Source organism: Phoenix dactylifera, chromosome 4, assembly GCF_009389715.1.
Source record: "Phoenix dactylifera cultivar Barhee BC4 chromosome 4, palm_55x_up_171113_PBpolish2nd_filt_p, whole genome shotgun sequence".
Lineage (NCBI taxonomy): Eukaryota > Viridiplantae > Streptophyta > Magnoliopsida > Arecales > Arecaceae > Phoenix > Phoenix dactylifera.
In genome coordinates this window covers 24,564,348-24,579,342 of record NC_052395.1, presented here as the reverse complement: position 1 = coordinate 24,579,342, position 14,995 = coordinate 24,564,348, and the positions used below count along the sequence as shown (strand labels likewise).

At 38.1% G+C, this 14,995-nt stretch overlaps 1 protein-coding gene across 4 annotated transcripts in view; it reads left to right on the top strand.

Annotated features, from left to right (window-relative positions):
- LOC103723110 (protein disulfide isomerase-like 5-4) overlaps positions 1 to 14,995 on the top strand; it is a 32,757-nt gene that overhangs the window by 4,922 nt on the left and 12,840 nt on the right. For 2 of the 4 annotated variants that reach the window (XM_039125938.1, XM_039125940.1), the window contains exons 4-9: positions 80 to 137; positions 2,127 to 2,311; positions 5,118 to 5,175; positions 8,013 to 8,053; positions 8,162 to 8,236; positions 12,036 to 12,167. In XM_039125938.1, the coding sequence (XP_038981866.1) occupies positions 80 to 137; positions 2,127 to 2,311; positions 5,118 to 5,175; positions 8,013 to 8,053; positions 8,162 to 8,236; positions 12,036 to 12,167 (549 nt within the window). The remainder of the gene's footprint in view (positions 1 to 79; positions 138 to 2,126; positions 2,312 to 5,117; positions 5,176 to 8,012; positions 8,054 to 8,161; positions 8,237 to 12,035; positions 12,168 to 14,995) is intronic. The other 2 variants (XM_039125941.1, XM_039125939.1) reach the window with 2 other exon arrangements.

Sequence of the window (14,995 nt, the reverse complement as noted above, 5' to 3'; positions counted from 1 at the left end):
GTGTAAAGATAGTCATCCAGGTCTTTAAAGTTGTCAGCATTTTGTGCACATATCTTACTCAGTAAAATCTATTTTGTAGTTTTCCTGCACTCTCATGCGAATTTGCATCAGTTGACATGAGTGATGTATTGGGAACAGTAAGTGGCTATTCTTTGTCATATATTGCTGCTGCTTCCTTTTTCCTTGCTTATATCATAGCATTATACCTTACTAGAAATGTCTTCTATTTAGGCACAATTATATCTTATGTTAAGATTCTCTTTTTTTGTGTGTGAGCATACATGCTTGCGTGTGTATGTGTTTACATACATGCATGCATATATGTATGTAAATAAATATAAAAAATTAATTGTACATGGATATATATATATATATATATATATATATATATATATATGTATGTATGTATGTATGTATATGTATATATAAGAATTGTATGCTCGTACATATGTCAATATACATTTGCAAGCCAAGCATGTGCAAGTATATGCACGCGTAACTGTGTATTTAGGTATGATTACATTGCACATTGAGGTGCATATTTGGTCTGATTAAATGACATTTCTTCCATTCTATGTGATAAAATCAGATGGTGTATTGGTCATTCAAGTGGCATGTATATGGTAGATCTAAGTTGGATTTGTTGGTCAGCAGAGAAGAGCAGTGTCTCCATTGTCTTTTGCTGCCTTACAAAATGGCCCTTAGGTTGGTATATTACTGTCAAAAAGGTTACAAAATGTCCCAAAGAAGTCAGTTTGCATCACAGTTTAAATTTTCAAGGCATCCATAACCAGTGAAAGCTATTGTAATCTGCTTTAATAGGTCAAGGGAATGGATTGTGATAACATGAAATGATTCACCATTTCATGAGTTCTGAACATATTTTATTGTCTTTAAAGCTTCAAATTTATCGGGACAGAAATGTGCATTTATGCTCTGCCTATGCACCTGCTGAGTATTGTTGGAGTAGGATATTCCATGTTGAGCTTTTTGATCATATAATGTCGGACCAACCGATGCAGTGGCAGCTCCAGCATGTCAAACACCAATGCTGTTGATTGCCTCAGTCATGTAATGTGTACTCAAACTCATGTTAATCCAATAATCCGGATTATCCTTGCATGTAACTACATATTGTTGAATTGCTGATGGCATTTAATATTGAAACATCAGCACTTATGGGAACCTTCTATTATGCCAGTGAGAACTGAATACAACCATATTAACATAAAAAAAAGGCGGGTAGGGCATGAGGCTCTTGCCATCACAGGATCTCGGAAGGGTCAGATGTGTACAATTTTACCTCCGCTTGCGAGTAAGTTGTTTCCATGTTTCAAACCGAGTCACAATGGAGCAACCTTACTGAATACAACCAGATTAACATAGCAGTCGTAAACAAATTTATTGAGTCTTGCATCCATTTGGTGCATTGTTGCATGCCTATATGTGGGTGCATACTTGTTTTATTCATTGAATAACTTTTCTCAAGGTAAGCTAAGGAACTTGCTACTGCTAGCATATATTGGATGATGGCTATGAAATAGAGCAATAGTATGAGACTTGATCAATCATGCACATGGGGTGTGTGCATGTCTGTCTCTTGCAATTTTTTGTTGTTTTGTTCTGATATGATAAGTCGATTATGGTGCTGATGTATAAATGATCTATATCAATTATATGTTTGGCTTAATTTATATGCTGCTTTACTAAAACTGCACTTTGTTGGAAGGACACAAAAGATTTCTTGGAAGGCAAGACATTGCTATCACAATTTGCTGAAAGTGTTTGTGACTGTGAAGAATTTAATTTTTTGTGATTATATTGGAAATACTGCAAAAAGAGTAGGAAATTCTTTATGTCTTGAGATCCACCATCAATTTAGCATTCATTAGTCCTGCTTCTAAAACCTATGCTGATATTTTTTCCAAGTAAAATAAGTAAATATCTGCCTACCCTAAGAACGTAAATAGAAAATTCTGCACTTCTATTCTTTCATGAGTTTTATCTGTAAAATGGTTTTTCCCAAACAGTTATTTATTTTTGTTACCAAATGTGGATGCTAATCGTTTTTATGTGGGATATCCCTTCTTCTAGTTTAACTTGAGGTCATATTCAATGATTTGCAGAGCAGGTTGAATATTACAAAAACTGTCCGCAAATTTTCGATAGATCCCAATTTAATACCAACAGGATCTGAATTCCACCATGGAACTGTCCCGAAAATTAATAGACATGGAGATGAAATTGAAGACGAAGATGCTGATGGTTCAGTTTCTTTAACTGCTGACAATTTTGAAAAATTTGCACGTCAGTAAGTAGGCAACTTTAGCTCTCCATATTAATGCACGGTTCCTGTGATACCATAGTTTATTAGTGGCATCATAATTCTTTTTGGTGTGGCCATGTGACATTCATATATTTTTTGATTTCAATGTCAAATCCATCAGTAGGATTTTGCATTTGCTAGATAGCATCTGAATCTTTGTCTTAGATGCAGCTAATTGTCTAATGTTACAGATAATTGAAGTGATTGGCCAATTGGCCATCTATATGATGCAAGCTACTATGGTGTCTTTGCAATAACCCTGTCAACCAATTTTGGTTAGACTAGGAAAAAGTCTCCCTTTATGCATTTAGTCAGAATTGTATTAACTGAATTTCTGTATAAAGGTCAGAGTTGCTGACTGAAGAAGCTGGTTATTGTTTTTCAAAAGTGTATGTGGAGATGTGCTGTGTGCTCTAGTTGTAACTAAGGCTTGAGCTCAGCTGGTACGGATACGATCAAGGTTTTCAGTCTCATTACTGGACTTCTTCCTGTAAGCAGATCTGTACAGTACACTCCTATATTGTCATTTGGTACATCGCTGGAGACAAGACAGCAGCTGTGCCATGTATCAACAGAGCACTGTATTGAGCTGTTGTACCATACATGTGAAAAGAGGTCGGTATGGTATGCCTTATACGGAGAAGCATAGGTTGGTATGAAGGAGCTCGGATAGGATTGTAGCTCAGCTCTCACCAACTCATATAGTGCCCCTTAATATTTTTTATAGCATAAACATTGCCTGGAGGCTTTTAAGATTGACACGTAGTGTCCTAGAAGGTTGGGTGAATTTCTCTCACAAGCATGATGTTCACTTAAGAAAGAAAAACATCGATGATTACCAAGTGTTTCTAGTCATGAGCTGGTGTTCTCCTAGACATAATGATTGTGAAATGCACTAAATCAGCATGCAACCACAACCAAGTCTCATTGATTTGAATATCAGTTCAAAAGTCATGCGATATATTACCTTCAAATCATGGTTTAAAATTCTGGCCATGCCAGCCCCTTGCTAGCTGGATGCTGATACACAGGGGCTTGGTATGCTTTGGTTTTGGCAAAACAGGTCCAAACAGCCTGGATTGTGTCATATAAAGCTTGGAGTGCTTAGTGCCATTTAATATCAAGCAAGATTTCCTTTAAAGATTTTCCACCCTGTTTTCCACAATTTGAAGGTGGGAATTGCACTGAGAGGCAGTGGGGAGGTTCTTGTTATGAAGATTTGTTCGTTTGGAGCTAGGATTGCTGGAAAATTGTCCATTAGAGTCTAGAAGATGGTAACAAAACATGGTCACTGTTTGTCCAATAATATGTTCAATGTATTCTTTGTTCATTTGTCAAACTAATGCTAGTTCTATAATCTTCTGTCTTCACAATCTTCAGTGTTATACATTAGTTCACTGATTTAATGTGAATTAATTATTCTTCACTTTTTAATGCACAAAGATAGTTGTTCAATGTATTCTATATAATGAGTTATCTAAAATTATAATTACCTAAGAAAAGAAAGTTAAATAGCGATAGAAAAGCTTCAGCTCACACTGAGTAGGATCATTAGGAAATTTAAATAACTACACTTACCATATTTGTGCACAAACTGGGCATTTAGGCAATAAAATAAAAAAAAAAACAAATGAAAATTTTGGAGGCCAAAATAGGCTTGTACTGTGTCGGCTCGTACAGTGTGCTGGTATGGTAGGCAGTATGACACTTATCCTACTGACCTCTTGATGGTATGCCTCCATGCCTTGAATGTTTGACACCTTGCTTCAAAATAAACATAAGCATACCCTCAAAACAAGGATGAGCATATGCCAACACTTTCTATTTATATCTATAGACACAGAGAAATCACTAAAATTTGATTTAATCATTGATGAGCCATTCAATTTGAAAATTGATATCATTAAGCATAATCACATATTTCTTATGCCTTAATGTGAAAACTAAATATTTTGGATATTTCTAACTCATGCATCCGGTGGTTATTTGGAGATAAGATGCAATCATTTGATTTGATTTATGGCTTATAAGCATCCAAGCCTACTAAATTTTGGTTTTTATGTTTTTTTTCAAGATGTCTATGCAATGTGGGTTGTTAATTTGTATGGTGCAATATATGTTTGGACACACGAATGTTGTTGCCTTGTCTATGTTGTGTCCACTAAATTCATAGGCAAGGAACCTTAAACAAATTTGCCCTTTTGTTTTGAGGCATTTTAGATATTCCCAATTATGATTTGTGAGATGTTCAGTTAATTAGCAAAATGTTGTTTTGGCACTACTAGGATTTGAGCTTGAATTGCAATAGCATGGTTCTAGTTAAACTTCTTTTTCCTTGTACATACATTTATGAATACACGACTTGCGTAGATACTAGTCAAGCTTATTTTTTCTTTTGCATCTATCTATCTTTCTATCTATCTCTCTCTCTAAGACACAGACACACACACAAGGATGATGCCCTTGCGCGGGCCCACTTACACACAATCTATCTATGAGACACACACACATACACAAGGATGATGCCCTTGCTATTAGCTTGATGCATTTCATGCATCTTGAGACTTATGCTCTCTGAGCAATATACTGTTGAAGTTGTAAAATTGAAGTAATGCACTAGCCAAATACTTGTTTGTCTGGGTTCTATTTTGATACTTTATGGGCCTATGACATGAAAATTCTTGTGCAGTTCAACATTTCATCTAATAAATATTGTAGGAGCATAGACATTTTATAATTAATTACTGCATTTCATGAGCAATCTTCTTATATTTGACATTTTGTTTTTCAGGTATCCCATTTTGGTGGTCAATTTTTATGCACCTTGGTGCTATTGGAGCAATCGCTTGGTAATGTTTGCATTTTTATTGTTGCAGTACATATACTAAGTTTAAATGTCAGGATATACCTTTATCCTATGGTACCATGGGGAGAGTAAATGACAGCGCTGTGAGGTAGCTTCATCTTTTTACATGGATCAAATTCTTCAGTGACCCAACAATTCTTTAGCGTTTGGCTGAAATAGAGCTTGTCTAGGACCATCACAAGATGTACAACCCAAATTGTGCATAGATGTGGCTAAGCCTGACCTATAGGATATATAGAATTCCCAAGCCTATCTACTGAAACCATGTTCACTTCTGATTCAGCTGACTTGAGCATCAATATTATTTCCATAATGGCAAGCTGCCCATGCTATCATTTCTGGGGTTTAATTGTTCAAAACAATTGATTCTGCCAAACTTGTGAGATCATGAGTGATGGTGAAAGCAAGTTTATGAAGAGATTTAGATGCATGAATGACTGGGTCCTTATGCAGTACTGGTTATATATTATTTTGTAAGTGTTCTATGCCTTGTTCTTCACTAAAATTTGCAAAAGATCATCATTTTCCTAAAATTAATATAATGTTTGGTTTAATATATCTTGGTCACTCTAGTCATGCTTCACTGGTTTTTGAATCACTTGTATGGGCTACCGGTTGGAGGGTAGAAGGACAGTCATGTAAACTCCATGTCTGGTCCAACTTTATCCCAGATTTTCTTTCACTGGCCTGATGGCCCAACCTGGAATGTCAAAATTGGCCCGTTTGTGTTCTACTTTTGTCAATAATAGACTATACTCACTGTAACTTTTTCTACCACTCAAATCACTAACTCGAAAACAAAAATATGCTTCACACCAATCATGCATGTTCTGTCTCTCGTTTTCGTTCCCTTCAGTGCCTCATGGGCAGTGGAACTTCCCCACCTACTACCTTTTAACGCTTTTCCTTTGCTGCTCTTCCTGTATTTTTTGTCATTTCCTCTTCCCACCCCATGATCGAAAGTATATCTCGTGATGATTCATGCATAGAGGCTGAGGGTCTCTTATATGGAAACAACAATACGTAACTAATCTCGCTGATCCTTATTCACATGGTTCATAAACTGCCATTTTTTTGAATAATACTACAACTTGGTTTGTCTCTATATGAACAGTTCTTTATTGTCTCTATATTTTTTTTTCCAATTACAAGTTTGTCACTAGTGAAATCCCACTATTTATCATAAATTAGTGGAAGATAAATTGATGCTAGCATCTTCTCAATGTCATGTATGAGCCACTGTACCGATGCTCCAGTCCTTCATCAAGCAACAATGGTAATGGTAGCAACACGTTGCTCCGTGTGGTGTATGACATTTGGTATTAGAGTTATGTTATCGGCTTCAAAATTCTTGCAACCCGCCAGATTTGCGAGTCATTTGAGGAGATAGAACACCAAGAGCATCTCTTCAAAATAAAATATCTATTCTGATCCTGTAGCTAGGCTGTCCGTGCAATTGCATGGAAAGAGGCCTGCATGCTTATCATTTGCATCTGGTTCCTAGTTATGCTGCCTGCCTGCTATTGATTAGGAGCACTTTATGGCCTACATATGCTACAAAAATTAGGTGTCACACTGTTAGACAAGGCACTGCATTTACTTCATCTCTCTTACGGCTTAGTTACCTGAATTGGGAGGGGATCTCGAACAGGGAACAGGCTTTCAAAGCTGGCGTCTTGCCATAGGTAGAAGATTCTTGCTCAATATTTCTATTATAATCATGGAACACTTTCATCTGTCCCATTTTCTTGTGTGGAGATGGGAAGATTTTGGTTGTAGAAAGGCTGAAGCAAATTTACAGTTACAAGTTGAGGCCTAGTCTGTTTAATGTACTTCGTTTCATGTCCATCCCCCTTGCTTCTAATTAGGGAACAAGCACTGTCCAGTTGAGTTAAAGCTTTTCAGTAGTGGTTAATGAAATAGTGGCAGTTATTCATCCCCATAAAAATCCAGAAGCTGACACTATTCATAATTTGCATTTTTGAAGTTGCTCAACTATCTCTAATCTTTCTGTATGCATGGGCGTCGATGCAGCTTGTTCATTCTATTTCCTAGAGCACAAATGAATAGGAGTGAACGTCTTTGCCTTCAATGTATGCTAAGACAAAATTCTTATCCATTTGTAGATGGAACTCGACAACAACTAGGTCTAGAGGGAAGTTGTGAACATTACATTCATGCATTACCTCCATACCAAAGCTACCACGATTGATGATATTAGTCCAAGTGTTGATAACATGACCCTGATTGTCAACTTCAGATTGATTGGAATTGAAATCATTTAGGTTGAAAGTCATAGTATTGATACTTAAAGTAGTTAACCAGATACCTACTGCAGCCCAAGCAGCCAAGAAGAAATGTATGGAACAAGAATTGTTGAAACTAGCATATTGTAATATCAATCTGCCAAAATAACCATGGGCACCTATGATATTATAAGTTTCTTCCTCTTGACTGAATCTGTAACGTTCATTAGTAGACTCATTTTTAGTGGTTTTTTTGATTAAACTAGAGATTGCCAAGGGACCATGGATAGCACTGAATAGGGAGCCGCTATATACGCCGGCTACACCCAACATGTGAAATAGATGCATAAGGATGTTGCACTCCATCTAAAATACAATCATTAAAGGCATACCATCATAGAAACTTCCTGGACCAATAGGGTAGGTCAAAAAAACAATAGCAGCAGCTGCAACAAAAGCTAAATATGCAACATTATTAAAGATAATTATTAAAGAAAAACATCATTATGAAATAAGTCTTTTGAGTTGTATTCGCCTTCAATTTTGGGTTTTTAAATTTGACAATTTGCTCCAGAAACCATCATGGGAGAGGACTGCTAAAATAATGAGACAAAGGTATCATGCAATATCTTCTTTTATTACTCTTTTGTTTAAATTGAATGTTGTTCACCTATTCTTGGGGAAGATTTTTTTTTTTTTACTTTTATTTATGAATATCTACAGATATGATCCTGAAATGGATGGACGTATTCTCTTGGGAAAGGTTGATTGTACTGAAGAAGGTGGACTATGCAGGAGGTATTTTCCATCGCAGCATTTACTCATTGTGGCATTAATTCCGTGTAAATTGGATGCTAAGTTGATATCTTGCACTGCTTTCTTATACAAGTTTGAGATGACATGAAATTCTCCTCCATTCCTTATGTATATCTTATATTATTTATCTTATTAGAAATTGAGATGTCAACTTCTTTCCCATTGTCTTGGATGAGAAGATCTGTTGGTTAGGGTATTTTATGTATGGCAGGGGTTTGAGTGCTCAGAAACTCAGTGATTGGGAGAAGCTATTTCTGCTATTACCTGCACCAAATCTACCAAGTACAACATCCATAAAACTTGTCAGCAATGCATTCTCTCTGTTTAAATTTGAAAATTATGAATCCATAAAAGAAGAACGAGGTCACCTCGAATGCTTTATTGTACTCATCATAATTAACAAGTGAAATTAAACTTGAAACTTGAAGCCTGCTTTATGTTTAACTTTTGTTAGATTGATGTCGAAGATCAAAATGTGATTCTGCCCCCAAAGAAAGGTTTTAATTGGAGATTCTGAATGTATTTCATGCTCTTTTGGATTAGCTATGAAATTAAACCATGTATTCTTGTCCGAACTCAAGTCTAGATAACCCTGCTGCTTGTAATGGACATAATCCTTGTACCTTGCCTGAGCATGTTGCAGTGCATCAAACTTTTGTATAAAGTGTTAATAAGATAGTTATAGACTTTTACCTTCTAGAGAAGAGCAAAATCACAACTTTGGTTACGTAGGAAGACATGATTGAGGAGCATGATGATCCCTTTCTAAATTGTAAGGGTGCATATGTTCGGATAAAAGGTCAAGAAATATTCTTGGAAACTTCAACATGCATGATGTAACTATGTTCGTGCAGTTAGTTCGATGTCTAGATACTGATACCAAGATTGTATGTGCCTGTTAGATGTCTCTTCTTATGAGATCTACATATTTGAGAAGACGAAGTTCCACATATTTGAGAAGATGAACATATTTCAGCATTTCCATATCGCCTCTATCTATATAATTTACATTAAAACAAGAATTGTTGTGTCACAACTGGGACTTGGATTGGTTGGCTGGCGGCACGGGTCAGTATGCCCCTGTGCCGTTCTGTGCTGGGCTCGTATCGACACAGTAGAGGAGGCGGAGGAGAGGGACGGAGAGAGGAGGGTGGCGAAGGCCGGTGGAGGGCCGGGGAGCCATGCGGGGGGTGGAGGAGGGGCTTCGCCTCTGGTGAGGGAGCTCTTTTTTATTTTCAAAAATTTTATCACTTAAAATTTTCAAAAATAATAAGGGCCCCCTCCGGGACTTCTTTTTAGAACGAAACAGGGGAACCAAAGGCGGAGCTTCTCCTCCGCCCCTTCATGCAGCTCCCTGACCCTCCGTCGGCCGGCCGCCATGCTCCCTCTCTCTCTCTCCTCCCTCCCTCCCCGCTTTTCCTTTTTCTCTTTGCTTCTCCTTCCCTCCTCCGTCCCAATTTCTTGTTTTGGTTGTTAGAATCATCCTGGTCTGCTGCCGGTACGACTTGGTACACTTCGAACTGGACGGTTCGGGACAGTTCCACCGACCATGCATTAAAGCATACAACTCTGTATTTTCATATCATTTGATAGGGTTTTAACGTGCTGAAATGGTTATTTTGCTGTATCCTGTCCAACATTTTGGAGGATGCGTGATATGTTAAAATGAGAATACATGCCGCTGTCCTTGGCTGAGTATCATCAGTCTAGCTGAGAAGACAGAGGTGCTAATTGACATTTAAAGTCCACAATGTGAGATGAGTACCATTTAATTTTTTCACATTCATTCTTACATTTGGAACTTTGCTTGCGCGGTCCTCATCTTTTCCACATTGTGCTTATTGTTGAAACATTGGAAAAGTTTGGCTTATTCATATTGTCATTTTTTGTCTCAGTGATTATTTAAATTTTTACTTGTGTAATGTATGATCTGCAGCCATTTAATTGCTGATGATTTTCATGTTTCATTGTGAAATTTTTGATGACTGATTTTAGAAACACTTCATCCATTACAAGTTTTGATAATTCTGTTCTGGCAGTGGCATTGTATTCTCCCAGGCACTTGGTCATTGTTCTTGCCTCTTGGTCACTTGTTTTTTCATTTTCGTCGTTTTTTTAAGAAATAAATTGGTAATACTACCTTTTAAGTTTGAATATGAAACTTCTCCCATGTGTATGTGCTGGTGGCTATTCTTTCCCTAATTTTTAGTTGTTGAACTTCTTCCCAAGTTCTTGGAAAATTCTTTATATTCCAAATCTTTTCTCCTATCCTGATTGTTCCTGAACCCTTATCTTGTGGCTATTCTCATGTCTGCATGAATAATCTGACATTCTACTTCAGTTGATATGAAACTTTCACCTTCTGACAAATAGCTTGGTATTTTAGTCTGGATTTTAATTTGGAATTTCTTGATGCAGGAGCAGGAAAATTAGGGGTAATCCTATGGTTCTAGTCTGAAAATTGATGTGGCAGGCAGTATGGAGCATAGACTGCTGAAAACCTGAGACATGGAAGATGTCTCAAGAAATTTTGAACTGCACATTGCATGCTATTTGTTAGCGATCACCATGTCATGAACATGCTTTGGAAGAGAGATAAAGGAGATAAAATTAGGAGGAATGAGATAACCAAAAAAAGGATTGGATATGGTACTTTGCCCTGTGAATTAAAATGCTGGTCTGCATGGTTGATATGCGACCATGCATACCATGCCAGATTGCCAATGCTTTACAGGCATCCAGTACTGGCACAAAAGCTGATGCATGCCAGTGCTTGGCATGCTGTGGTGCCTTTCCATGCCAAGCACTGGCATAACACTGCATAATATGGTACATTTGATGCAACTATGAGACTGGCATCCTGCCAGCATGCAATACCCCAATCCTTGCCTCTGCCAAAGGGCAATCATTAAGCTGCTCCTATAGTCATGCAGGCAGGTGACTGGTTCCACTCATAATGCTTATTAACTAGTTTTTCTGCATGTTCTAGAACTGCCTCCAGGTCTGGCTAAAAGGTTTTGTCGGTGCACTTTTTTTATTAGCAAAAAATGCAATGGAATTCAGATTTAGCAAACTGAGCACAGAAGATAATTAAATGTTATATGAGCAGGAATCCTTTTAAAAAGTTTGCTTTGTTGGAAATATTGACCCTGCTTGAGAAACCAGATCTGCTTGATGCCTAAGTAGAGGTCTTCTCCCCCAAGGTTACTATGGTTAATATGAAAAAAAATGTTACTGTTGCTATTACAATTTCCATAAATTGGAGAGTACTGATGAAAAGGTATAATATTGTTGAGGCAAATTACTGGCCTCATACCACAACAAAGAGAGGTTTGTAAATGTGAAGAGAAAATAAATGTTGTACATTTGGATGTGGCAATCTTTCTAGAATTTAAGTAAAGATCCAAAATAATCACAAGGCAATGTAGCTAGTGAATGGTGATCAAGCTTTGATTGAAACCCTTGATATGCCACATCCATGTCACTTCTATACTTGATAAAGTGGCCTATTTGGGATAATCTTGTTTAGATCTTTAGGTTTTTGTGTTGCTGACGAATTTCAGTGTTATATATTTGAGTCTAGCTAAGGTGTCTGGCAAGGTTCAGAAATGAAATCCCTTATGTGCAAGTTCCAACATAGATGCTTCATTTACCATCACTGATCATTGTGCTTGTCTGCCTGTATGCTGTCATGCCCCCCTGTAGTATAAGAGAAATGATGAAATATGCAATCAGTTTGGGATGCATTTAAAGGATAACGCATGCAAATATTTTGATGCAGGCTTCCTATTCTGTTGCTTGGCATTACCTCATGCAAGAAGGGTTTTGTTCATAACCAAAGGCTTAGAAACTCTTTTCCATTTAAATATAGAGCTGATATGTTGCTAGATGCACCACCTAAGCACTTGCAGAGGTTAGAGTATCACCTATCACCTCTAAGGAGCTGGCAATTTACATTTTTTACTTTTCCAAATTATAGCATGATGATACAATACTGATAATTCACATGCACAGCACGGAATTATTTATGACATAGCAAAATATACACCATAAAATGCTATAAAAATTATAGTTTGGCATTTAGATTATTGGATTACTTCTTATAGCTTTTCTAGTAGATAGTATATGTGAGGACCCGTGCGGGCGTGTGTTTAGTCCCGCATCGGTTATTCGCTGGGTAGATCTTGGGTACTTATACAGGATCAAGGAACCCAAATAATAACTTATGACTAGCTATTTTGGATGAGGTCCTAGGTTGTTACAAATGGTATCAGAGCGGACCCGACCCATAACCTATGTGGACTAGGGGACACTGCAGCACGGATCCATTGGGGCTGACCACGGGCCAATCGTGGTGTTTGTGATTTGATTTGAATAGATATGAACCCTTAGCCTGACGAGGACGTCAGGGCTTGAACGGGGGGAGTATGTGAGGACCCGTGCGGGCGTGTGTTTAGTCCCACATCGGCTATTCGCTGGGTAGATCTTGGATACTTATACAGGATCAAGGAACCCAAATAATAACTTCTGGCTAGCCATTTTGGATGAGGTCCTGGGTGGTTACAAATGTCACGCCCCGGATCCGGACATGATTTTTTTTCTCGCGTCCCAAATCCGATTCATGACATGGCCGTGCTATTGTAGGTTGCTGCCCACAATAACACGAAGCCCATGATAACAATTTTATTTCATGAAATTAAACCAAATCTGATCAAATTTATTGACAAATCATAAAGAAGCGAATATAGAGCATCTAAATCAAATACTTGAGTTTGCAATATTACAATCCAAACTTATTAACATAGATAGTTCTAAGAGTCCCTATAACTATGCTTCAACTCCAATTTTCATTTACTCTTCCCCGCTCCTAATCGCCTTAATTATCTGAAATAAATAAAAGAAAACAACAGGAGGGGTATGAGCTTGTGGCTCAGTAAGTAACCATGTACTATCTTATTAGATCAAGCATAATTTTTCTCATGCCAATGCATTATTTGAATAATTTAACAGCAAAATAAAGTATTTCATAGACAATTTATTCAAAACAAGTTATAAAGCAAAATATGCTCCAACCATGCAAGTTCATAAACATGATAATGCAAGTCATATAAAAAAATGTTGCCATTCATCCATACTTTATAAATCTTACTCTCAGACGGATGTGCTGCTATGGTCACTATAATCCCGTGACAGGGCTCGTATCCGTAGTCGATGATGTTTATAACTTATTCATATTCGTTACCAACTTTAACCCGTTGGCAGAGGGCCATATTCGTTGGATGCTAGCTCCAGGGGGTCGACTGACCTCTATTTCTAGAGGTGGGCATAGCTATCTGAGAGTTCATAAATCATTCTTCTTTTTCATAAATCATACTTTCATATATTGATTGAAAAATGACGAATGGCATCATAATATATTAAATTCATGATTATGCCACAAATCTCATTTTTCATGCAATTTATCATAACCATAATTCATCATAATGTATAAAATTCATGATCATGCCACAAATCTCATTTTCATGCAATTTATCATAACCATAATTTATACTCAAATATTCTTGAAGGATGCATTTTAGTCAAACTCATGAATCTCATGCAATCATATGCTTGATCCTACTTTCAAGAAAATACATCATACCAAATATATTTTTTCATTATTTTATTCTTACAATTAAACAATGATTTTAAATTAATAAGATCAGTGCCAGGGTTACTTACCTTGATTCGCTCACGAATCTCTAGAACCAGATGACAACTTTACTGTACCTATCATCATCATAGAGGACAGATTATCATTTTCTATTTTAATTTATTTATTTATTGTTATTTCATTTCATTTAAATACATCTATTACCTTAATTCTCTATTTATTTCAATATATATTTATTATTATTATTTATTATTATTTTTCCTTTTCTTTCTTTTTTTTTCTTTCTTTCTTCTTTTCTTCTTTTTCCTCTCTTCTCCCGAAACTTCCCCTCTTCTTCATTCCCGAAGCTTCCTCTCTTCTTCTTCTTCTTCTTCTTTTTTTTCTCCTTCCCTCTTTCTTCTCCCGTAAGGGGAGATCGGGCTCGAGAGGGCCGAGCAGCAGCCGGCGACGCCCCCTCGGCCGGCTGGCGGCACCCGCGGTGCCTGCGGCCGAGCCTGCGGCACCCACGGTTGCGGCCGTGGCCACACCCGCGGTCCACGGCTGCGGCCGTGGCCGAACTCGCGGCCCGCGGCCGGCGTTCCCCGGCCTCCTGTGCCCGCAGTCGCAGGCCGCGCCTGCGGCCTGCGGCCGGCGTTCCCCAGCCTCCGGCGCCGCAGTCGCAGGCCGCGCCTGCGGCCGACGCCCACGGTGAGTCTCCTCCCTTTTTTTTTCTTTCTTGTTTCTTTCTTTCTTTCTTCTTCTGTTCACCTAGGGAAAGAGGCGAGAGTCGCCCCCTTTGTCCCACCAGAAGGGAGAAAGGGAAGGACTCCGACCCGACTGCATCCCCCTCCGACGACTGGCGTTGGTTGCGGCCGAAGCCAGACGATAACTGTGACCGAGAGTCGGCAAGCTGACGATCACAGATACGCCTTTTTCTCCTCCTCTTCTTTTATTTCATTATCATAAGGTAGGAAGGATATAGGGTTGAGGCTTACCTTGCTACGAAGAGAAGCTGCGGCTACTTTCTTCGGTGGCACTGATGCGAGCTCCAAACCCTAGCAGCGGAGGAGGGAAAGGGGTTAGAGGCAGAGTAGGGTGGAGAAGGAGAA